The sequence below is a fragment of the Perognathus longimembris genome, chromosome 6 (assembly GCF_023159225.1).
Source record: "Perognathus longimembris pacificus isolate PPM17 chromosome 6, ASM2315922v1, whole genome shotgun sequence".
NCBI lineage: Eukaryota > Metazoa > Chordata > Mammalia > Rodentia > Heteromyidae > Perognathus > Perognathus longimembris.
In genome coordinates, this window is record NC_063166.1 from 44,412,598 (window position 1) to 44,438,748 (window position 26,151).

The 26,151-nt window shown below is 39.6% G+C and overlaps 1 protein-coding gene across 5 annotated transcripts in view; it reads right to left on the reverse strand.

The window, feature by feature from the left end:
• Ubp1 (upstream binding protein 1) overlaps window positions 1-26,151 on the reverse strand; it is a 69,616-nt gene that overhangs the window by 15,560 nt on the left and 27,905 nt on the right. For 4 of the 5 annotated variants that reach the window (XR_007211279.1, XR_007211280.1, XM_048348632.1 and 1 more), the window contains 7 exons: window positions 19,487-19,638; window positions 12,856-12,932; window positions 7,543-7,648; window positions 6,194-6,300; window positions 4,173-4,325; window positions 3,975-4,085; window positions 3,417-3,524 (listed from right to left, as the gene is read on the reverse strand). Coding sequence is in view for 3 of the 5 variants with exons in the window: in XM_048348632.1 (XP_048204589.1) it covers window positions 3,417-3,524; window positions 3,975-4,085; window positions 4,173-4,325; window positions 6,194-6,300; window positions 7,543-7,648; window positions 12,856-12,932; window positions 19,487-19,638 (814 nt within the window). In the remaining 2 variants the exon portion in view is untranslated. The remainder of the gene's footprint in view (window positions 1-3,416; window positions 3,525-3,974; window positions 4,086-4,172; window positions 4,326-6,193; window positions 6,301-7,542; window positions 7,649-12,855; window positions 12,933-19,486; window positions 19,639-26,151) is intronic. The other variant, XM_048348631.1, reaches the window with a different exon arrangement.

Below are 26,151 nucleotides of genomic sequence, written 5' to 3' on the forward strand. Positions count from 1 at the left end.
AGAAGCTCAGGGACAGCACCCAGGTCCTGAGTTCAAACTGGCAAAAAAAAAAAAAAAAAAAAAAAACCCTAAAATTAAACCAAATAAAACAGGATTTTTTTATTTATCTGTCAAAGAAATCACTACAGTTTATATTTTAAAGAATCCAAAATTCTGTGAGCTAATGTATCTAATAACTCATAGATGTCATACATGTATTATAACACCTACTACCTAGATTTTCCTCCTAGATAGACATCTTCCTTCCCCAATACAAATGATCACATCACAGAATAAAGTGAATATCTAAAGTAATGTAAAGCTATTATTATTAAATTTGTCTTCCCAAATTTGCCTTGGTAATTACTGTCAATTGTTTCAGAAAATGAAGCCACCAAAAACGTTCAAATTAGAATGGTCAAGTAAGGTACAGAACCCAATACTACTCATGCTCCGGATAGACCTAACTGCATCTAAATGCATATAGGGTAAGCCTCTACCACTGAGCTCCACTGCAGTCCAGATGTGTTGTTAGCAATAGTCCATGCACACTGCTTCTGTTCCTGAAGACAGTTGTAATGCATAAGAGCTATGGCAATACCATGTACCTGTACAGTTACAGCTTCAGTACCCCGTGAACGAGCATACTAAAGAATGATGACCCAACATGGGCTGCCGAACTTTGCAGCTTTGTTGTGAGCCAAAGATCAACAGGCACTGGTGCTACAACATAAACTCTAGCAGTCATTAAGAATTGTTGGATGGCCTCCAGCTAAGGGGCATCAGCTGAGCAGGCCTTTACACCATCATCTCCCCTTAGAATAGCAGGTGCCTTGGCAGTCCTCATTCCACTGTCTGTATTCAAGGTAATGGTCTCAACCCAGTACCTATGGCTGCTAGGCTCCCACATCTGTGAAACTCAAGAGGGTAGTTTCTAAGGCAGAGGTGACAGAAAGCTGTCGCCAATGGGAGAATGTTTTAGAAGATGCTCAAAATGGAAACATGAAACTAGACATGTGTCCTTTGGAAAAGGAAAAGTGCATGTGTGCAAGACCTGGAGCTTGCTAACAAAGTGCTGATCACCTAATCTCTGGTCCTCTGCTCACAGCCAGCATGGATCCTACAAGCCGTTTTCATGCTCTGTTCTCTTTTGTTGGGATGTTTCTCCTGTATCCTATGCCCATTCTTGCCCCCCACAGCAGCTGTCTTAGTATACTGGGTAATTCTTTGTTGATTAAATGTTGCTATAATCCCACATGGGCAGGCATGGGAGATGAACCTCAGGGAGGTGAGGATCACTGTTTCCTTCCTTCCTAATAAGCTGTGTGTTTGCTATTTACGCAAAGCGCAGTCAGTCATACCTTCTCCATCACCCACTCACCATTTAAGATCCATATTTAAGTTTTTCATCTGCTAACATAATCCTAAGTAGATGTTTAAATGCTTAAAAAAAATCAACAGATACACATAAAGGGCTTCTGTGGTACATCATCTGACAACAAATAGAAGCGACTATTCAGTGTGGGACCATTTCATTCAGAGCCTTTTAGATTTTAACAGTAGTGTGAATATCACTTGCACTGAAAGTCAATTTAACTGCTAAGTAAAGAAGTACACAATATGCTGTAGACTTTCTTGCAGGGGATTAAACTTACACTCTGCTTTTTTTTTTTTTGCCAGTCCTGGGCCTTGGACTCAGGGCCTGAGCACTGTCCCTGGCTTCTTCCCGCTCAAGGCTAGCACTCTGCCGCTTGAGCCACAGCACCGCTTCTGGCCGTTTTCTGTATATGTGGTGCTGGGGAATCGAACCTAGGGCCTCAGTGTATCCGAGGCAGGCACTCTTGCCACTAGGCCATATCCCCAGCCCTACACTCTGCTTTTTAAAGACAGGTTTCTGAGTTCTGAGTTCTAGCTACCTTTTGCAGCATCTTACTCAAACCAAACGCAGGCAGGGTAGCAAGAAAAACACTAGAAGATGTGAAATCCCAGGTCAGTAAACTGCTGATGTTTTGCATATTTTAGACTTGAGTTAAGAAGCATTAAAAATTTACCAACAACTTTCTCATCTTCAGATCAACAAATTTATGAATTCCAGAACCCATTTCTTTTAATTAGCTAAATTGTTTATAACAAGCAAGAAAAAAAAACCTGGATCACCTGAAATAAATTAAGAATGTTTGTGTGTTTTTAGGTGGGAAGTCAGAGGACAAAAACAAAATTGGAGGGGTAAATATTTGGGGGAAAGGAGTATCAGTGGTTTGACTTAACTCTTGACTTAAGACTTTTAGAAAAGGCCTAGTGTAAGACAGTGAACCAAGATGAGTACATTTCAGGTTTTCACATTAAAAAATACTTAAAACCACTACTCAATGCTTTCAATTAGAAATGAAATTTCTTGTGATTGTGTACTGGTGACAGTGACTTTCAAGGTCTATAGATAATCAGAGATACATATGTACAGGAGTGAAAATTCCATTTGGTTACCTTAGTAGAAATACTGTATCAATGAAGAAGACTCCTCTTATTAATACATGATAACAGCTATTAAAAATTGTTTATTAGTCTGTCTTCCTATGTACTACAGATATATAGCTGACCTTGTGTAACAAAATAATCCCTTTGTGGACTGTTAGATGAAGAAAAGCTGTATTTAATCTGACAAAGTTCATACTTGATCAAATCCCTCTGATGGGGGACCTGGGCGGGAGGGGGCGCTAAATGCCGCAGGTGCACCACTTTGGCCTGAAGCATTACATCACAAAGCAGTTGCAGAAAGAAAAATCTATGCAGTCACAGATGTTTTTCTATCAATGCTGCCAAAGAGGCTTTTAAAGCACAGACAGACAGACATTCTTATACTGCATGCAGGACAATGTAATATAGAGAATTGCACTTGTTATTGTCAAGCTTGCCATCATTTCGGTATCCACAAAATTTTCTTAGTAGGCACATACATGAAAAAGCAAACCTTTTTAAAATTGTATAAATATAACTTTAAATATATTTTAATAAAATATTTCCAACTAATTTCAATGCTTTGAAGGAGTTATGTGTGTGAGAGGAGGAGAGGGAGGGAGGGAGGGAGGGAGGGAGGGAGGGAGGGAGGGAGGGAGGGAGGGAGGGAGGGAGGGAGGGAGGGAGGGAAGGAAGGGGACAAGGGAACAAAGAGGAAACACAGAGTTCTGAGTGTCTTCTCTTTCCCTCTAGAACCACCCAATATGGTCAACATTGTTTTTGCTTTGACTTAAAGTGTTAGATTTAGGAAATTTTCCTCAGAGAGGAACAAACACAAAGCAGGAAGTCTATAAACAAAAACAGATTAAATCAAGACATGAACATCAAAAACAATTTGGCTTTACTTTTCCGTGGAAGCTGGTCCTATATCTAACACTGCACAAGGGTTCTTGCACAATGAAAAGAGAAGCAGAAGCCCTTACACTGCCTCGCTTTGCCAGAGAATCACCGTAGTCTGCTGGCAAAGTCCGCTTGCTGGACTTTTTCTGCTCATGTTCAACTGCATCTTCAATTATAGGCTCAAGCCTCATCTGGACAAACACCAAAGATTGGGATCAATGTCTTTTTATTATACAAAGAAAGATCTCTAATACCCTGTTTCATGTCTCTGCAGTCCAATTAAATAAACGTATGACCAACTGGATCCAAAGTTAAAGGAAATGCAAAACCCCAGCAGTGACAAAAATTGGACATTCTAAGCCCCGACTTAATCTCTTGCTAATGTCAGGGTTTTAAGGTCTTATTTCTGAGACCTGATTGGGATTTCAGCATCTTCATTCAAGATCCCACCCAGACCACTAATCCATAAAAAAAAAAACCCAATTTTTAAACAAAACATTTCCCCACAAAATTTTCAAAGAATATCATGTCACTCTACCACCCAGTACCCGCCCCTCCTTTTTGTTGTGAAACTCATCTGAGAGGTAATGCTAATATGTAATCCTCTGCTTCTCTTGCAAACCCCAATGCTAGATGTTTACCTCTGTGAGGATTGTGGTATCATAGGATGGCTGATACTTTTCTTTTTCATGAGCTGTTCTCTTTTCCATCTTTTCTCGGTCAGTTTTTTGTTTCCTATCTGCACCTTTAGGCTTAAAGACAAAGTAGATAATTTTATTTACCGGGCCATAAACAGTATCAAGTGAAATATTATTGACAGTCTGGTTTCTACCTCCTACCTTAAAAACTTTGATTTGGCAGCTAGCTGAGTGAAGGTGATCTGTGTATTCCCCATTTTCATTCTGCTTGAAAGTGTCGACCTGGATTCTAAAAGGCACTCCCTTTTCACCTCCGTGTTTCCGAGGAGTGAATTCTGTGCTGATACAGTGGACCTGTAAAATAATCAGCTGAAACAGACTCAAAGTACTTTCCTAGTACGGTCTCTCTTGGATGTCCTGCTGCCTATTATACACACATTCAAGATCCTTTTAAACAAACTCCAACTATCAACCAACTAATTTCATAAAGTTCTTAATATGTGTTCAATACACAACTTCCTAAAAATCCAACCATGAGTTTCTGGACTTACTAATGAGTTCTTCCTACATTGTCATGCCTCTCCTTTAACAAAGTACTTCAACCAGGAAAACAAGAGCCCAGCAGCTTCCTATGCACGGCACCTCCCTCCATCCTGAACAATATATACTCCTGTTGGGCTGAGGGTTGTGAACCCTGTCCATCTGTTTTCTCTACTGCTACTAAGCCTGTACCAGCCAGTCAGTCATCTTGCAGCACGCATTCTGCTGCTTCTGCACACATACCAGTTTGTAAAACTTTGTATGGAGAACTTCCAATAGCCCACAAAGCCTACTACTTGTTCTACCTGTACACACTTAAACTCTTCAGGGCAACCTTTAAAAGTCTATTCAGGATCTGCTCCCTCCCAAATATAATCATGGGATAACAGCCTCAAGCTACCATACAGTAAGTGGCAACACCACGGTCATTCCTAAATGCCACATATACCCTCTGTAAATAACTCACATGACATGAAAATCAATCTTACCATATAAATGCAAAACCTGGGATTATTGCCACAACTTACAAGTTATTATAACATAACTGGCTATCCCACATGACAAGCAACAATAAACGCTTTTCCTTTTCTATGTAGATTGCCTACAAAGTAGTTTAAATTTCACTACCTACAAGTTTATGCAAACTAAGTATTGGAATTAGTATTTTTTAAACACATATAACAATATGTTATATAACAGTATGTTACACTACAAACAAACAACAAAAAAACTGGGCACCAGTGGCTCATGCCTGCAATCCTAGCTACTCAGGAGGCTGAGATCTAAGAATCACAGTTTGAAACTAGTCTGGACAGGAAAGTCCATGAAACTCTTATCTCCAATTAACCACCAGAAAATCAGAAGCAGTGATGTGGCTCTAAGTGGTAGAGTGCTAATTTTGAGCAAAACAGCTCAGGGGCAGCACCCAGGCACAGAGTTCAAGCCCCATGACTGAATTTTAAAAAAAATCTCTGCTGGGTACCAGTGGCTCATACCTGTAATCCTTGCTACTCAGGAGCCTGAGATCTCAGAATCATAGTTCAAAGCCACCTGGCCAAGAAGGTCTGTGAGACTTTGATCTCCTATTAACTACCAAAAAAGCTGGATGTGAAGCTGTGGTTCAAATGGTAGAGTACTAGCCTTGATCAAAAAAGCTCAAGGAAAGCACTCTGGCTCTGAGGTTAAGCTCCAGGGGAGACTGCCCCCCCCCCAACCACAGACCCCTCTTAGACATTAGACAAAGTTGGTGTGATAAGTATGCTAACAATAAGAAAAACTACTATTAACTATTGAAGTCCAGGTGTTGGATACATAGAGAATTTATTGTGGAGGTTTGAAATTTTAGTATTAGCATGTTTAAAATAATGTTAGAAAGAATTTTAAAACCTCAAACTAGCCTTTTATATGGCAGCTTTCAAGAAAAATACATCGCATGACCCATTTTAATGATTTTGACTAAATTTGGCAAAAACAGATTTTGAACAATGTTTATACACTATCACAGAACTTTATGTGACTAACATGACAGAGTCAATGAAATCCATTTTTACTATATGTTTTTTTAAAGACAGAAAATACCTTAAAAATAAGGATTTATTCAAAAGTACCTCCATAAATCAAGAATTCTATCTATGACCTTTTAAATGATGGTCAGTGTACTCTAATAACATAAAAATCCAAACCTGAATGAAAGCAGACGTGCGTTTTGCAGGGTCCCACAGAAATTCAACTGCATTTAGCTGGCTTGGATTTGTCCTTGTGTCAATTATTCCCACAGACATTGGAATATCTGTATGTCGAAAAAGAAGTTAAATAAAAATGCATCCATTTTAAGAAACTTGCCTGGTGTGTTGGTTCATGCCTATAATCCCAATTACTTGTAGGCTGAGCCTCAGAAATGGTTTGAACCCAGGAGTTCAAGGCCAGCCTGGGCAGCATAACAGGACCTCAACTCAAAAGTACCCAAACAAACAAACAACCTTACAACTTATTGCATCATGTTCTAAGGAAATAACTACATTTACAGTCAACCTTGCTATTGATACTGAAATCCTCTACCATGGTATTTTATTTTATTAAGAATATAATGGGGGGCTGGGGATATAGCCTAGTGGCAAGAGTGCCTGCCTCGGATACACGAGGCCCTAGGTTCGATTCCCCAGCACCACATATACAGAAAACGGCCAGAAGCGGCGCTGTGGCTCAAGTGGCAGAGTGCTAGCCTTGAGCGGGAAGAAGCCAGGGACAGTGCTCAGGCCCTGAGTCCAAGGCCCAGGACTGGCCAAAAAAAAAAAAAAAAGAATATAATGGGGGGCTGGGGATTTGGCCTAGTGGCAAAGAGTGCTTGCCTCGTATACATGAAGCCCTGGGTTCAATTCCCCAGCACCACATATACAAAAAATGGCCAGAAGTGGCGCTGTGGCTCAAGTGGCAGAGTGCTAGCCTTGAGCAAAAAGAAGCCAGGGACAGTGCTCAGGCCCTGAGTCCAAGCCCCAGGACTGGCCAAAAAAAAAAAAAAAAAAAAAAAAAAAGAATATAATGGGGCTTAGAATGTGGCTGAGTTGTAGAGTACTTGCCTAGCATGCATGAAGCCCTGGGTTCAATTCCTCAGCACCACAAACAGAAAAAGCCACAAGTGGCACAAAGGCTCAAATGGTAGAATGCTAGCCTTGAGCAAAAAAAAGCCAGGGGGACTGGGGGTGGGGGGGGAGAGACGGACATACATAATGGATGATGTCAACTGAGGATCAGTTAGCTCCAAAAATAAATAAATAAGTATCAAAATTCCTTGTTCAGAATAAGTTGGCACCAAAAGCTACTTTACTTTTTGTTGTCTTTTTTTTTTTTTGGTACTGCTGATCGAACCCACAACATTGCATTTGCTAGGCAAGCACTGTGCCACTGAGCTACATCCCAGCCCTGCTACTTTACTTTTTAAGCATAAAACAACTGTCAAGGCAAAGGATCTACTAACACCAAAACTTTCCTCATGTAATTAATCATTTCCATATCTTTTGACTACCACGTGTACCTAAATCAAGAAGTCTGTCTCCTGGGCGATTCCACTTCCAACCTTCAAGCTGTTGATGCTCTGTATATTGCAGACGTCTATCATGGAATACAACCCTTATGATACTCTATGGAATAAATGGGAAAAATGAATATATTTGACCAATTCCATTCTTATTTCTCATGTGTTAATTAACAATAGATCAACATGCAAAAACACAATCTGCTCTACTCTAATTGTTCTATCTACCTGCTATTTTGCTCTTAGACACCTGGATTATGACACTTATTTGGTGCAAAGATTTATAACTCCAAAGTAAGAAGCAGAAATAAAGTACTTACTGACGAACAAATATTATAAAAGAACTTGGAATCGTAATTCAAAATTAAGGTACATGTGCATAAACAAAGTGAAGAAGAATTACATTGCTATAAAGAAAAGTGCCAGATGCACACAGAATTATGAAAGTTTATTATAAATAGAGATAGAGCTCTCCAGGCACAGTGGTAAAACTGTATTAATTTAAAATAATAATGAGGAATGTGATAGCAGATGCCTTTAATTCTAGCACTCAGGAGGCTTAGGCAGGAGGATCTGAAGTTCAACACCAACCTGAGCTACATAATCAGATACTACAACCACACAACAATAGTAGTTAATCACTCAAGTTTCTTTAAAAAGACAGTCATTCTATCAGCTAAATGGCAAAAAAAAAAAAAACCCAAACCCAAACCATATACCGCTCCATTCCCTCTAAAAGAAAATCTAAACAAAAAATTTATTCACAATTTTTAACTTGCAAGTGAATTATCTAAGTTGAGAGAAAGGAAAGAGAAAGAAATAGCTAAAGAAATACCTTTATTATTAGAAAAATAAAAGAAATAGGTAATTTTATCCTAACACTCAAATTTCTAAGGGAAGGCATTACTCTTCAGCCCCAGCTCCAGACACTTCATCCATGCCTCCTTTAGCTTCCACAAATTTGGGATACCAAGCACTGCCTTATTCCAGAAACAGGGTAACAAGTGGTCAAAAATCACACCAGATTTGCCTGTAATCCTTGCTACCTAGGAGACTAAGATCTGAGGATCCCAGTTCAAAGCCAGCCTGGGCAGGAAAGCCTCTGAGATTTTTTTTTTTGGGGGGGGAGGGGTTGTTGTAGGACTGTCCCTGAGCTCCTGAGTAACTAGTAACTAGCATTACAGGTGTGAGCCACCAGCACAGGTCTCTATGAGACTCTTATCACCAATTAACCGTGAGAAAACTGGAAGTAGGCTATGGCTCAGAGTGACAGAGTGCTAACCTTGAACACAAAGAACTCAGGAACAGTGCCCAGGCCCTGAGTTCAAGTCCCACAACTGACAAGAAAAAAAAAATCACACCAGATTTGAACTAATTTAATGTTTCTGACATATTTTTAAGTAACTTTCTGAGACTATTATGCACAAGGTAATTATAGTCTCATAAACTCTGCTAGTTTAAGGAAATTTGTTAGCAATACATAGATACCTTTTAGTTCCTCTGCTTTCCCCACGTTTTAAGTATTAGCCACAACACAGTGGGTATTTTGTATGACACCACTTGAAAGTAGCAATTTTCTTCTTCTTTTTTGAGGTAGTTAAAATAGAGGCCATGCCAGTGTTCAAGCCAGTATGGCCTGCCTAGAAACCCACCTCACAAGGTCTCCTGAGGTGTGCCACCAGTTGGGGCACCAATGCTTGTGATTCACATTTGTTAGCTCATTCACATTTCACTCTCTAGTTCTTGGTAGAATACAGAGCACAAAAGAAAGCACAAAAGAAAACATCATCACATTGATTCTTTTACGTTCAGCAACTACGCAACTATATCCACATATTAAAATGAAAATAGTAGAAATACACATAAATTTTCTAAGCCCTACTTCAAAAAGTAAATAGGAGATAAAAAGATGGACAAAACAACAAAAATACAAGATTATTAAAAACAAAAAAACAACATTCAAGGTGGAGTGCTAGTGATTCACACCTATAATCCTACTCAGGAGGCTGAAATCTAAGGATCACAGTTCAAAAGCCAGCTTGGTCAGTAAAGTCTGTGAGACTCTTACCTCTAATAAATGACCAAAAAAGCCAGAAGTGAAGCTGTGGCTCAACTGGCAAAGTTGATAAAAAAGCTCAGCGACAGCACCTAGGCTCTGAGTTCAAGCCCCAGGACTGGCAAAAGCAAACTAAACAACAAAAACAGCAACAAAATCCTCAGGAAGGGAGAAAATTGTTATCTCAAAGTTCTGACTAAAAGAAGACTGACTATACCTATAGAACTAGCAATACAGGGGGCACAAGCCAGCTTCAGCTATGTAGTAAGTCTAAGGCCAAGCTATAAAGTGATACCCTGTCTCAAAAAGAAGCCCAGGAACAAGAAGAGAAAGTACATCTTTAAATATACTCAGCACAATTAACAAGTTCCAAACAGCTGGAACCCGTGGCCTATATAATTTACCTAGCTACTCTGGAGGCTGAGACCTGAGAGCTAAGCTATGAAGCCAGCCTGGGAAAAGTCTAAGAGACTTTACTTTCAATTAACCAGCAAAATGTCAGACTAGAGGAATGGCTCAAGTGGTAGAGTGCCAGTTGTTAGAGAAAAAGGTGGAATGAGAGTTCAATGTCTTGAGTCCAAGCCCCCTGGTCTGTATAGGTACACACACATATAAACAAGTATACATGTGTACACACACACAGACACACACACACACACACACAGTATAGAAGGTTATTATAGTGTGTTTTAAGGTTGTTTTTAGATTCCTCTACCTGAAGGAGGACATGATTTCCAAAATTTCATCATATAGTCCTTGGTAGTAGCAGAGATCTGTTTTGAACCTATTTAGGTGGCAAAAATTTAGGTCAGGGTTTGTTTTTTTTCTCCCACTGCTAAATGAAAATGACAACTGCTTCAGAACTGACTTCTTTCAGTTCTTTGAGGAAACTGAATTTGGGTATTTGATATGCATATCTTAGTTTGGTCATATTCCTCTGCACACTAAATGATCATAACTAAATGAATTGAAATAAAAATATTAATAAACCCTAAAATCCAACACACATACACACACAAAACACAGGGTACAATAGAGGAAACAAAATTGGCAACTTGTTGACAACTCTTTAAAAGTTGGTAAGAGAATAAACGTATCATGACAGCTTGGGATAGATAGCTTTAGGACAGATAGCTTTATTTTTCATTTACTACTGAATATATATCACATGTACATGTGGTCCTTGCACCATTCTACTTCTGGGTATTCAAATTTTACCATAATAAAAGGTTAAAAACATTGTCAGACATTTTTGGATCTGGTTTTAAAGCTCTGTTGTAGAATCAGAAATTTCTTGCTCCCAGGAGTAAGAGGGGACATCCCACTAAAGGCCTCAACACAAGATTCATCAAGCCCTATTCAATATTATCACAGAATCCACAATTAAAACTATTCTTCCACCCAGTTACAGATACTTTAAAAAAAAAACATGTTATGGTAATCAAGTTTAACTTTCTCACACTTCCTCTGGGGGAAAAATATACTGCTGAGGTTGGGAGCATAACTCAATGGAAGAAAACTTGTCTAACATGTATGAGGTCTTAGGCTTGATGCCTAGCAATAAGAAGGGAGAAGAAAAACACGAGGAAAAAGAGGAGGAAGGAGAAAAGTATTGCCTAGTCTAATAACTAACTGTAGTACAACTGGCAGATTTATCCAAAAGTGACTCAAGAAGCAATCAGCCATCTAGAATCAGAGGATGGAGAGAATCCTCAATATTTCTAAACTGCCCAAACAATGGGATGGGAGAGCTGTTAGTTTGGCTACTAGATCAACCCATGAAGAGTTGTCAAGAGAGCCAAGCAGAATTCAATGAGAGCAGGACTTACTGTGAGCAATGCTGGTGAGCTTTTCCACCAGGTGTCTGCAACAAGTCAGAATGCCAAGAGGAAAAAAAAAAAAACGACAGCCTAACGCATCCTCTATGGAAATTACCAACCCCACTGATTGGGCACAGTTAAGACAGAACCAAAATGCAGATAATAACTATGTAAATGGACAAATAAGACTATCTCTGTTAGAAATTCATTGGAAAACCCAGAAGTCAGAAGAAGCCTGGGAACTCACTCTGAGCAGACAAGAAACCATCCAGTAGTAACAAGATCATTTGTGCTTCTCTCAAAGAGAAGAAAAATATCTAAGCTCAATCTCTTGTAGGACTGAAGTTTTCCTGCCTCTTAGAGTGAGAAGGGGCTTGAGATAACCCAAAGGTTCTCATCTTAAGACTTCCGAGTGCCAAGCAGCTGTGTCTCCCAGACAACATGCCAAATTCAGACTGCCATGATTACCAAGCAGTGTGAGCATCTATTCCCTCTACAAGACTGCATTTTCCTCTAAAATGACAGAGCCAATAGATAGAATCTCTCCATCCCGACAGCCCAGCAGTACCTGGGCCATGACATGCCATTCTATGGGAAGATGGAAAGATGAAAAGAACTCATGCTTGTTGGCCTCTGAAATTTTGCCTTTCCCCAAATAAACTTCCTTCCTCCTTGAACTTTGTCCTGTGATGTTATGTCAATGCATGACAGGAAAATAATAGAACCCGCTGGCCTAATAGTGGAGGGTCAGGGATGGTTCTAGACACATCCCAAAAGGCTAGCCAGACAATGGCTCTCCTATACCAGAGATGACTCATTCCCTTGTTCACCTGTTAGTATGGGCAACAGACTGCCAGTTGTAGTCAATGAAATTTTAGGAAGTGGCTCACGCCTGTAATCCTAGGTATTCAGGAGGATGAGATTTGAGGATTGTGGTTCGAAGGCAGCCTGAACAAGAAAGTCCATGAGACTGTTATCTCCAATTAACCATCCAAAATGTCAGAAGTGGAACTTTGGCTCAAGTGGTAGAGTGTTAACCTTGAGCAAAAAGCTCAGGTACAGTGCCCAGGTCCTGAGTTCAAGTCCTAGGACCAGCAAAAAGAAAAAAAAAGTGGAATAAAAGGGTTTTTTTTTTTGAAGTTTCATATTAATTTCATTTCCCCTCACATTATCTTTTACTTCTGAAAAGCAGTTTACAGATTTTGTTGTGATGAGTTTTGTGCCATCACTGCAACTAACTTGATAATGCTTTCTGGCTTCCAATGAAGCTGTAATCTCCACTTTACAGATGCAGAAACAAAAATTTGCTCAGAAAGTCAGAAATAATAGCCATAACTTTCTAAGGTGAAGTATAAATATTTTAAATAAGAACTCTTGCAGTGAAACTGATTTTATTAATCACTGCAGCATTTTTAAGGATTAAAATACTGTTCATACCTTTACCAACTTTCCACTGATCTCAGGCATATCTCCCATTTTCCGATTATCCAGCATCCGAATTTCATAAGACTGACCTGATATAAAGAAATTAAGTATCAAAAACAGTTCATGTGAAGGAAATTATTCTGTTCAACATAATTTGTTCTCAGACCATACAACCACTTGGTGTTAATTTAGCATAAAAACAACAGGAGGATAATGGTCCAGGGTAACCTTGGGCAAAAAGTGAGACTATCTCAAAAATAATAAGAGTAGCTAGGTGTCAGCTGCTCCTGATATAACCCGATCTACTCAGGAGACTGAGATTGGAGGATTGGGGTTCAAAGCCAAACTAAGCAAACAAATAGATGAGACTCTTATCTCCAATTAACCACTGAAAAGCTGAAAGTGAAGCTGTGGCTCAAGAGGTAAATTAGTGCCAGTAATGAATAAAAGAGCCTAGTGAGAGCAAGAGTCCCTAAACTTAAGCCCTAGTTAGTACTGGTGAAAAAGAAAAAAAAAAAGTAGGACATAAAAATGTGCACTAGGGATGGAGAATAAAATGTGGCTCAAGTGGTAGAGTGCCAGATGAGCAAGTTTGAGACCTTGGATTCAAATCTCAGTATCATTAAAAAAAAAAAAAAATGAGGTGTGTGGGGGGGAATTATAACACTTGTTATGCTTCAAATTCACAGCAGAAACTACATTCATCAGTAGTATCTACTGAAAGTACTAAAGACTTACACAGGTTTAAAATTTCTATTTGTTCCTTGCCCATAATTCTTGTAAATTACATGGTTCCTTGAAACACTGGTCTAAGTTCTAACTGAAATATAAAGAAGGTGCAAAGTTAACACAAACAGTAACATTCTGCAAGATATGAATCCTACCTTTAGTTTTCCCTTTTGAATTTACCTCCCATACTTTTTTCCTCCCCTTTTGGCTTAGAAACAGAAATATAGTGACAGATTTAAACAATGCAACTGCTCTGAGTTCATGTTCACAGCCTTTGCACATACAGACTGTAAATCTCGCTTCTTCACATGGACTACAGAGCTACACAGAGTTTAGGAAGTGACAGCATACTCTTGGCTAAGTTCAAAAAGCCTTAAGAAACTATTTCTAAGACCCTAACTTTAACCTAGTAACAGCCACCGAAAACAGAAGGAATTACACTATGGAATATAATGAAACATTAAAATTTTAATTTTTTCAATCTACAGTTTATTGACACTGAACAGAAATTCTAAGTCAAGACGCGCAATTTTTAGGACCTACAACCTGTTTGTACATTAACTAATACTGGCTAATTAATATTCTTTTTTTTTTTTTTGGCCAGTCCTGGGGCTTGGACTCTGGGCCTGAGCACTGTCCCTGGCTTCTTTTTGCTCAAGGCTAGCACTCTGCCACTTGAGCCACAGCGCCACTTCTGGCCATTTTCTGCATATGTGGTGCTGGGGAATCGAACCCAGGGCCTCATGTACATGAGGCAGGCACTCTTGCCACTAGGCCATATCCTCAGCCCATGGCTAATTAATATTCTTAGCAGAGTATTCTCCAAGTAGAAATTGGCTTCCAAATGAACAGACATTTAAAAAAAACAAGAGCAAGGCGATGATGGTCCAGTAGCAGCAATGAGCCAGTCCACACTGTGCGAGGAGATTAATTCCCACTCACATCACTGAGTGAGCAAGGGTCAAAGACTGAGACCCCCAATTGTAAGATCAGAGACAACCTATTCCAGCCAGAAACTTGCTCAAAGGGAAGCCATTACTCCGGATTGGGACTACAATGTTGACTCTAATTTTTGCAAATAACTACATAAACATAAATAGGTCATTACAAATACAGTTTCTAACTTCTGTACCTCTATGGTTCAAAATAATACAAGAAAGTAACGCTAATACAGCAAGAAATCTTGTTTCAACTTCTACTTGACAAAGATTGAATATTTAAGTTTTTTCTTTATAGCATTCCACAATGGGAGATAGTCTTCATTAATTGCTGCCCGAGAGGAAAAGATGAACAGTAAGCCTAAGGAGAGGCTACTAGAAAAGATCAAGTTATAGCGAAGAACAACATTCAGCCCTGACCTACCTGCCACCTCTCCTTAGACGGTGTCCACCTTTCAAAAGGTGGCGATGGAGGGATGAGGATTTAGTCCAGTAGCAGAGCACTTGCCCTACATGTGCAAAGCCTGGATTTGATTCTGGCACCACATAAAAATAACAAAAAATAAAACGAAAAGGTGATAGTAAGGGAAAGTTTACCTAAATGATATTCAAAGTAATTAAAAAAGAAAAAGAAAAAAAAAAAGGAAGCCAGAGGCCTATGACTCACATCTGTAATCCTAGCTACTCAGGGGGCTGAGATCTGAGGATCACAATTTGAACCCAGTCAAAATTCTTCAAGCTTCTTTTTTTTTTTTTTTAAGAAGTTATATGTTTATTCTTTTGTCCATTCTTTTTTTTTTTTTTTTTGGCCAGTCCTGGGCCTGAGCACTGTCCTAGCACTCTGCCACTTGAGCCACAGCGCCCCTTCTGGCCGTTTTCTACATATGTAGTGCTGGGGAATTGAACCCAGGGCTTCATGCATACAAGGCAAGCACTCTTGCCACTAGGCCATATCCCTAGCCCTTCTTCAAGCTTCTTATCTCTAATTAACTACTGAGAAGGCCAGATGTGAGAAGCTTTGGTTCAAGTGGTAGAGTGCTAGCACAATAGTTCAGGGACAGCACCATGCCTGAGTTTAAGCTCCAGGACTGGCAATAAAAAATAAAAAAATAAATTGAAGTATGGTGCCCAAACCAGCAGCAGTATCATTTGGAAACTTATGAGAAATACAAATTGTCAGGCCCTGTCTCAGACCTGCTGAAGTAAAAAACTAAGAGGCACAGCCTTCCAAGTGGTTCTGATACTTGCTAAATGTTGAAAAACCCCTGCTCTACCAAATACAGTCAGCTAATACCTTTTCCTATATAAAGAATTCAGGACATTTTCCTGGAAACAACTTCATACCAAAAGGCTCTTAGTGGGACTGTGGGTATAAACTCAATGGTAGAATACTTGCCTAGCATATATATAAGCCCTGGGTTCAGTCTATAGCACACACACACACACACACACACACACACACACACACAGCACTTACAGGTCTTAGTCAAATGGTAAGAATTAATCATTTTCTTTCAGTAGATGAACAGATGCTATAGGATGTATTAGGAAAAAATGCTCCCCTAGACAGCCAAACTAAAGATGAAAACAGCCTGTACTAAAAGGGTTGATATTAGGGTCAGGCATGATAGCTCACAGATGTAACTCCAGCTACTCCAGAAGTAAAGATTGGGAATATCCAAGTTCAGAAGCCAGCCAGGGCATAAAATGAGTCGAGACACCCATCTCAACATATATGGCTGGGCATAGTAACACTCCTACTACTCTAGTTACTAAGAAACAAAGGTAGAAGGATCTGGGTCATCCCTGGGCAACAATAAGTAACCCTATCTGAAAAATATCTAAAGCAAAAAAAAAAAAAAAAAAGTTTCAGAGTATGGCTCAAAGAGCACAGTGCTCATCCTTTCAAACCCTAGTACTGCCCAAACCAGCACATATAATTCCTTATACAGTATCATTTTCTACAAGTTTCATACAATATTATATTACAAGTAACTCAGCTACAAAAATCCTTGTCAGCTCCAATAATTTCATTTTTTGTATTAAAATTAATAACTAAGTTTATCTAAAGCTGTTTAAATAGTGCTGATTCCTTTGGGAGTAACCAAAATTCATTAAGCAGTCACCTGTTTTGATAAGACTGCAAATCTTTTACAATCTAGGATATATCTGGCTCCATTACTATAAATACGATCCGTGAATATATTTATGTTCAAATGTACTCTGCAAAGAATATATATATTCAAACATATATATACAAGTATATATACACACACAGGATCAGGATTAGGTGACTATGTAAGAGCAAGTTTTGGCGAGACAAGGTGGCTTCTGTTGTTATGCCATATGTTGTATGTAACTCAGGAGGCTGAGGCAGGAGAATCAACAGTTCAAAACCAGCCTAGGAAGCCAGGTGCTGGTGGCTCATGCCTATAATCCTAGCTACTCAAGAGGCTGAGATCTGAGGATTGAGGTACAAAGCCAGCCTGGATAGAAAAGTCCCATGAGACACTTATCTCCAATTAACCACTCAAAAACTAGAAGTGAAGTTGTGGCTCAAAGTGGTAGGGCACCAGCCTTGAGCCCAGGGCCTGAGTTCAAGCCCCACAACCAACAAACGAACAAATAAACAAAACAAAACCCCAAACTAAAATAAAAACCCACCTTATAGTGTTCATGGCTAACTTGGATTATATAATGAGACCTTGGATAATACATGGACACCCTGAGGAAGAGATGGAAGAGAGAAGAGCAAAAAAACAAAGAAAGAAAAAGTAATTTTGACTGGCCCCTCATAACTTAGTCAGCTATTCCCCCTTGAGAAGAAATATTTCCTTTTTTGTCTTTAGAAATAAAGTTACAAAGCCGGGTGCTGGTCAGGAGGCTGAGATCTGAGGATCACAGTTTGAGGCCAGCATGGGCAGAAAAGCCCTATGAGACTTTTATCTCCAACAAACCACTCAAAAACTGGAAGTGGCACACTGTGGCTCAAATGGTAAAGCATTAGTCTTGAGCACAAAGAGGCTTAGTTCAATCAAGCCCCACAATGGACAAAAAAAAAAATTCAAGTTGTAATTCACATGAGACTTAGCTCAGTGGTGGAATGCTTGCCTAGCTTGAGTGAAGCCTTCCCTGGGTTCCACTATCATCCATCCTCGAATTTATCTATAAATCTATCTTTGCTCTTACATTGTTTCTTTTGAGATTTTTAAGTCTAAAACCAATTAGCAAATACATTTCTCAAGATTCTCTGAAATATGAAATTTAAAACCACAAAAAACTGAATCCTAAGCAACTATCAAGTGCTAAAAAACAACAACAGAAAACAGTGAAGTCTTATCACAGGTGCTACAGAAAGAGCTACCAGAAGATAGATTTCTATGATTCTAAATAAATATGTGAAAAGTTATTCTTCTACATTTCAGAATACTAATCCCAAATAGTCCAAAATCTATTGCCTTTTCCAAACCTCAAGGAATTTACGATACTGTTTAATGAAAAAATATATCACAATACATTTTTTAAGAGCTATATAGTATCACTTGGGCCATGCCCACAGCCCTTTCGTTTATATTTTGTTTTTGTTAGGGGTCTGAGCTGGCCGCTGATTATTCTTTTACCTCTGCTTCCACAATAGTAGATGGGATTACAGGCATGCACGTGCCACATTGCCTGTCTCACAAGATACTTCCCATGTCCCTTAGGTCTAGGGTTTTAACTGAGGGCCTTATGCTCTACCACTGGAGCCATGCCTCCAGCCTACCATACACTCTTATGTAAACACATGCATAAATTCAATTTTGTAGAAAGAAAATATACATACAATGAAATATACTGAATGTACTGTTAGCTGAAGTCTTTCAAATAATCTCCAACTTTTCTATAATTAAGCATGTCCTTTTTTTAACAATGCCTATTTTTTTGTAAAACAAAAAAACCTCAACATGCTTTCAAAGTACATATCCAACAAATCAATAAGTAAGATAAAGTACTTTTTGTTTTACAGTTGCAAAAGCTTATATAAGGGCTGGGGATATAGCCTAGTGGCAAGAGTGCCTGCCTCGGATACCCGAGGCCCTAGGTTCGATTCCCCAGCACCACATATACAGAAAACGGCCAGAAGCGGCGCTGTGGCTCATGTGGCAGAGTGCTAGCCTTGAGCGGGAAGAAGCCAGGGACAGTGCTCAGGCCCTGAGTCCAAGGCCCAGGACTGGCCAAAAAAAAAAAAAAAAAGCTTATATAAACAACCTTAAAGCAAAGGGGAGGCATTGTCTAAAAATGTATGCATTACCTGAATTGTGAAATGGTAATCTCTCTGCATAACATCTTAATAGTAACAATAAAATTATATTTTAAAACACCTTGTACTTGGGTTGGGAATGTGGCTTAGTGATAGAATGATTGGCTAGCATTCATGAAGCCCTGGGTTTGATTCTTCAGTACCATATAAACAGAAAAAGTCAGAAGTGGCACTGTGGCTCAGGTAGTAGAGCACTAGCCTTGAACAAAAGCAGCTCAGGGACAATGCTCAAGTCCCAGGACTTGCAAAAACAAAAACAAAAACTTTACACTTCTTAAAGGTAAACTCTAGATATGAATAAACTTTTACATAATTTATTAAACCAGACTCCATTCGGATGAAGTTTAAATCTATTTTCAGCACAAACTTGTCTCAAGTCCAAGACCCAGGTGGCTAGCTGGACTTCTGATTCATTCTCAAGTTCCACATTGAAACCACTGTCCCTAAAAATAACTGACATCCTTTCCTACGTGCTCCTCCTTTGATGAAGGCTGAAAAACCCTAGAATACTGTCAAGATCCTGCTTATTGTAAATTCATTTCCACAAACTATTACTATATTGGCACACAGAATTCTTGAAATTTTCATTACCAACAACCTATGCTACAATGCCAGAACCTATACTTCAGATTTTTACAAGTTATCACTTGTCAATATGTGAAATGGCCATACTAACCTTGGTTCAAGTAAGTGAGTGTCTCATCATGCAGTTTCACTGCAGGTGACGTTGCAGCACACATCACATACTGAAAGGGAGGGTGCTTAGTTTCACCATCCAAAGGAAGGCTGGAATCTTCCTGCTTGAAAATGGGCAATGCCAAAACATCACTGGAAAACAAAAGCACCAAAATTGTTCTTATTTTGGCTTTATTTATTTCTGAAAGCAATTTAGGGGATCTTATTTTCTGTTTCCCTACTTCTGGGACTTTATATATAGATCAGAAATGATACAGAGAATAAAGAAACCGTTAATACTAATCTAATTCACCTTAAAAACAATTCTCTAATGGAAACAATTCTCTAATGGAAGACATGATAAAGGAAGATAAAAATCAAGAGAGTAACCGAGGGTGTAGTTGAGTAGCAGAGGACTTGCCTAACATGAATGATTCTTAGCCACCACTAAAATGGTATTTTTCTTTCAAAAACAGTAAAATACGTTTTATGGCTTCCTTTTAAATTTTTAAATTTTTTAAGGTAGCCAAGCTTGGATAGCTGTTTTCAAATGCAGGATCTATCTTTGCTGCCAAAGGTAGGTCACGCTGGCACTATGGAATTACAAAGAAGCATTTGATTAAAATGGCACTTTGTAAAAAGTTCCCTGCTAGGCCTGGCTACTGCTCAAAACACAAAAGGTTCATGACTAGTCTAAAACAATGCCTTGTTCTGCAAAGCAAACATTAGCAGGAGAACCAGCTGCTATTTTTGTAACAGGGATAACTTGTGGAGTTGGGAAGGGGACTCAGACACTTTCTGCAACTTGATATTCTGTAAGTCTGGTCATTAAACGCACATGAATATATTTGGCTTGCTTTTGTTAGTAGTGCTTCACTGAGAGATAATGAAAATAATATAAAAGGCATCCTTTGTCTGAATTTTTGTTTTGTGCCAGTACTAAAGACTGAACTTGTGGCATTACACTTAGCTCACAGCTAGTGCACTACCACTCCTGTCTCCCAATTCCAGCTTTTTGCTAGTTAATTGGAGACAAGAATCTCTTGCAGTGGACTGGGAATATGGCCTAGTGGCAAGAGTGCTCGCCTCATATACATGAAGCCCTGGGTTCGATTCCAGAAGTGCCAGAAGTGGCACTGTGGCTCAAGTGGTAGAGTGCTAGCCTTGAGCAAAAAGAAGCCAGGGACAGCGCTCAGACCCTGAGTTCAAGGCCCAGGATTGGCCAAAAAAAAAAAAAAAAGAGTTTGGACAGTGGAGGGGGTAACAAGCTTGACAAGAAATGAACTCACTATTTTATGTATGTAACTGTAACCCCTCTGTACATCATCTTGACAATAAAATTTAAAAAAAAAAACTCTTGCAGATCTGTCTACCTGAGCTAGCTTCAAACCTCAATTTTATTAGCTCTCAGCCTATTGAGTAGCTAGGATTATAGGAGTGAGCCACTGTATCCTGGTGTTTGTTTTTGGAGGCAAGATCTTACAATGAAGCCCAGCTGACCTCAAATGCACAAACTCTCCTGCATCTGTGGTTTTAAATGCATTCATAGGTGTACATATCTGTACAATCATTATTACCATCTAACTCTAGAATATTTTCTAACTTCAAAAAAAAATCCCACTCTTGGGCTGGGGATATGGCCTAGTGGCAAGAGTGCTTGCCTCATATACATGAGGCCCTGGGTTCAATTCCCCAGCACCACATATACAGAAAACGGCCAGAAGTGGCGCTGTGGCTCAAGTGGCAGAGTGCTAGCCTTGAGCAAAAAGAAGCCAGGGACAGTGCTCAGGCCCTGAGCCCAAGCCCCAGGACTGGCCAAATAAATAAATAAATAAGTCCCACTCTTAAGGATTCCAATTTCTCAGTCTTGAGTCCTAAATATCAGTATCTTCCAAGAGCTTGGAAATATTACTTCCTGTCCATTTATCAAATGCCATTCAGTATTAGGAAACTTGAGCCAAAGTCTAGTCTTTTAGTCATGTGAGCTTCTTCTGTTACATGGGTAAATAAGTGGACCACCTTACTATATACTGCATAACTGAAGGGTTCACTGGGATTGAAGCTTTATTTATTTATTTATGGCTAGAAACTAGAATTTACAGAAAAGTACTTAACCCAATGAGTGTTACTTGTTAATTTTACAAAATAGATATATTTCAACATTTGAGATTTTTGAAGGCAACCTTTTTTTGAGGTTCCTCCCCACGCATCACCCCCAGTACTGGAGCTTGAACCCAGGGCCTGAGAACTGTCCTTTAGAAGTTTTTACTCAATGGGTGGTCTACCACTTGAGCCACACATCCATTTCTAGTGTTTTGGTGGTTTCTTGGAGATAGGAGTCGCATGGTCTTTCCTGCCCAGACTGGCTTTGAATGATGATCCTTATATCTCAGCCTCTTGAGTAGCTATTATGAGTATAAGCCACCAGCACCCAGATTCCAATGAGTTCTTATTAAGAGTTTAAGATTTTTATACCAGCACCCAGATTCCAATGAGTTCTTATTAAGAGTTTAAGATTTTTATTCATGGGTCTTCTTCATTACAAGATGATCTCATGGACAACAACATAGAATCTGCTAGGTGAAGATCATAATTCATAGGTAATCTTGCTCAGTTTTTACACACATTTGCTCACAAAAAGTAAAATTAAAAGCTGAGTGCCCATGGCTCATGCCTATCCTAGTGCCTCAGGAGGCGGAGATCTGACAATCATGGTTTGAAGCCAGCCTTGGGCAGCAAAGTCCGTGAGAAACTCATTTCCAATTAAGAACCAAAAAAGCTAGGTGGCAGTAGCTCACGCCTGTAATCCTAGCTATTCAAAAGAGGCTGAAATCTGAGAATCGGAATTCGAAGCCAGCCCAGGCAGAAAAGACCCAGTGAGACTCTTCTCTCCTATTAAACACTCAAAAACTGGAAGTGGTGCTGTGGCTCAAGTGGTAGAGCACTAGTTTTGAGCACAAAGACTCTGAGGCACAGCCCAGGTCCTGAGTGCAAGCCTCACAAATGACAAACAACAAAACCAGAAATGGAAGTGGTAAAATTTAGCCTTGAGCACAGCACCTAGACCATGAGTTTAAATCCCAGGACTGGCACATTGAAATACATGCACATGCAGACAGACAGACAGACACAGATAGACAGATAGACACACACACACACACACACACACACGAAAATTCATTCAAGTCTTTTGTCTGACTCTGTGACTGCAATCCCTCTGTACATCACCTTTACAATAACAAAACAAAAATTTTACCAAAAAAATGTTATTTAGGGGATATGAATGTGGCCTAGGTCAATCCTCAGGACTGAATAAAAAATTATTTAGCAATGTAGACTACCAGGGATGCAACTGGGCCAATATTCCTAATGTTTGATGCAGTGTGTCGTATTTTTTAAAAAATCTCATTTCCCTATGATTACAGCATGTGGGAGGCTGAGGCAAGCCTGAGTTACATAAAACAAAAGCAAAAACAAACAAAAACCCTCCCAGACACAATAATGGTCACCTATTCCCACCATCCCAGCAACTCTGCCTACTCTGGACATTTAATGCAAACAGAATCATACAATTATATAGTCTCTTGTCATGAGCTTTTTTCATTTAACATGTTTTCAAAGTCCATTTATATTATAGCATATATCAGAATATCACTATTTTTTATACCTTCATTCCATTGCATGGACAAACCATGTTCTGTATCTGTTCAGGTGATGAACCTCTGTTGCTTCTTTTCAGCTATTATGAAACGCTATAAACATACATTCATATGTTTTTGTGTAGACATGATTTCAATTCTCTTGGGTACATACCTAGGAGAATTATTGGACCATGTGAGCAAACTGGTTTCCAAAGCAACTGTACTTTTTTTGCATTCCCATCATTAATTTATGAAGGGTGATTATTAATTCCCAATACTTGTATACTGGGAATTCCTATGTTGATTCTTCAACAAAAAGTAAAATAATACCAATAACCAAAACCAGTAGCAGTAGCCTATCTAATTTTTATTTTCACTCCTACTTTGGGAGCAGATATAAAACTTTTCAGAAGACTTCAAATTGTACAGTACTTTTTTAACCAGAGCAGCTCTTAAACACTGTAATAGCCAAAACTGCTTCAGAGCAGATAAAACATAGTATAGCATATTCTTATGTCACGGGTTTGTATACAGGTAAAGCACACTCAGTGGCAAAGAATGAGTCGAGTGCTATTGCTGAAAAATGGGGAAAAGCTTTTAAGATACCAATGCTTGGAATATGGCCTAGTGGTAGAGTGTTTGCTTTGCATACATGAAGCTCCTGGGTTCAATTCCTCAGCACCATATATAAAGAAAAGGCCGGAAGTGGTACTATGGCTCAAGTGGTAGAGTACTAGCCTTGAGCAAAAAGAAGCCAGGGATAGTTATGCTCAGGCCCCAGGGAGGGAGGGAGGGAGGGAGGGAGGGAGGGAGGGAGGGAGGGAGGGAGGGAGGGAGGGAGGGAGGAAGGAAGGAAGGAAGGAAGGAAGGAAGGAAGGAAGGAAGGAAGGAAGGAAGGAAGGAAGGAAGGCAGGCAGGCAGGCAGGCAAGCAGGCAAGCAGGCTATGTAAGGATGGCTATTTATAAATAAGCTGTCACAAAAGAAAATCAAATTGTGTATGTTTCACATCCTAGAAGGCAACCATCTTTTACTCACTTGGTGATATCTGTGATGAGCCACAAAGAAAACACTATGCTCATGGGTAGATGCTGAATGATTCTTGAATAAACTTCACATACAAACATATAAAGACAATTTGCAATTTAAAAAATTTGCTATTAAAATTCCAATTAACTTTTTGTTTAAGTCATTCCTGGGGCTTGAACCCAGGTCCTAGATACTGGCCCTGAGTTTTTTTTTTTGCTCAAAGCCAGCACTCTACTACTTTGAACCACAGCTCACTTCCAGCGTTTTGGTGCTTAAATGGAGCTAAGAATCTTACAACTTTCCTACTGTGTCTGCTTTTAAAAACAATTCTGTCTCCTGAGTGGCTCCAATTAACAGGCATGTGCCACTTGGGCCTGGCAACTTTTTGTTTAGTTTTGAGACAAGACTTCACTATGTAGCCGAAGATGGCCTCAATCTTGCTCTATCTAGTCCAGTCTCAGCCCACTTAATGCTTAAGACTACAAATGTGAGCCATCCTTTTTGGCCTAATTAATTTTTTCACTTAGTTAAAAAACAAGATGTAGACTAGAGTATATAGAGTACTTGCTTAGTATGCACAAGGCCTTTGGTTTAAACCCCAGTTCTAAAAAGAAAAGAATATGTTGGGAGGGAGCAGGGCAAGGTAGTGAACCGAAAACAAAGTCACTTATCCAGTGAGCAAAAACAACTCATCAACTCAAAACTCAGAGCCAGACTCACAAGGAGCCACACAGAAATGATCAAGAAGGAAGAAATTTCTGGGTGCTGGTGGCTTACACCTATAATTTTAGAAGCTCAGAAGGCTGAGATCTGATGAAAGTAGCTCAAAGCCAGCTCATGCAGGAAAGTCCCTGAGACTATTATCTCCAACTAAGCACCAGAAAGCCGGAGTGAAGCTGTAGCACAAGTGGTAGAGCACTAGCCTTGAGCAAAAAAGCTCAAGGATAACACCCAGGCCATGAATTCAAGCCCTAACACTGGCACCAAAAAGAGAGAGAAAGAGACAGACAAATTTCAGTAGGAAAAGCAATGCCCTACATGTGGGTGCCTTTACTAGCCAGAGACAATGATCAAATAAATCAGATAAACACAGCAAGGGAGGGAGACACTAGGACACATGAGCAAATGAAATTCACCATACTGGAACACCTCTCCTTGAGCCCATAGAACAAGAGGTCTTCATGGTGGGTGGTGATTGGGACATTGTCCCATGGACAGGTTGGGAAAGGCTGGCTATCAGACACAGGATAAAGAAACCCTAATTCAAGCCTGAGAGCAGAGAGACCTACAAAGTCTTGCCTGTAGGTCCCACTGCAGAAAGTGCTAGGAGACCCCAGAAATCTGGGTAGAGGCATGCACGGTCACCCCACAGCAGCCTAACAGTATTGCTGACAAAAAGAACTGGTGAAAGGCAGCTACGGTCTCAGAGTCCAGTTTAACACTGTGAAGTACAGATTGAAAAAGAACCCTGGCTTTGGGAATTCCCACAGAAACTGCAAGCAAAGACCTGAGAGCAGTGAATTCCCAGTTTTGCCAGAACTGGATCTTGGAAAACCAGAGCGCACAACGACAGGAGTCACAATAGCTGGGATATGAATCCACAGGGACTGAGGACCCCTTCTGTAAAGTCAAATGAAAGCCACAGACAGTTGCAGCATGTAGCTTAATCTCCAAGTCCCTTCTTCCACTGTGGGGACCTGCAGGGTACAAAAACCCAAGTTTATTTCACATTTTCTGTACCTAAGATTATCAGTCTTTGATCCTGTATTACCTCAACTGTATTAAATGTTGTACTTGTTTAACTCTGCGTTTTCCCAGCTGTAAATCAGAAAAAGGCAATTTACCTTTCACTCTCACCAATTAATGCTCTTAATTCTCACCCCTTTTCCTTTTATCCTTTTTTCTTCACTTTTTCCTTTTTTTTTTTTTTTTTTTCTTTTTCTGGCCAGTCCTGGGCCTTGGACTCAGGGCTTGAGCACTGTCCCTGGCTTCTTTTTG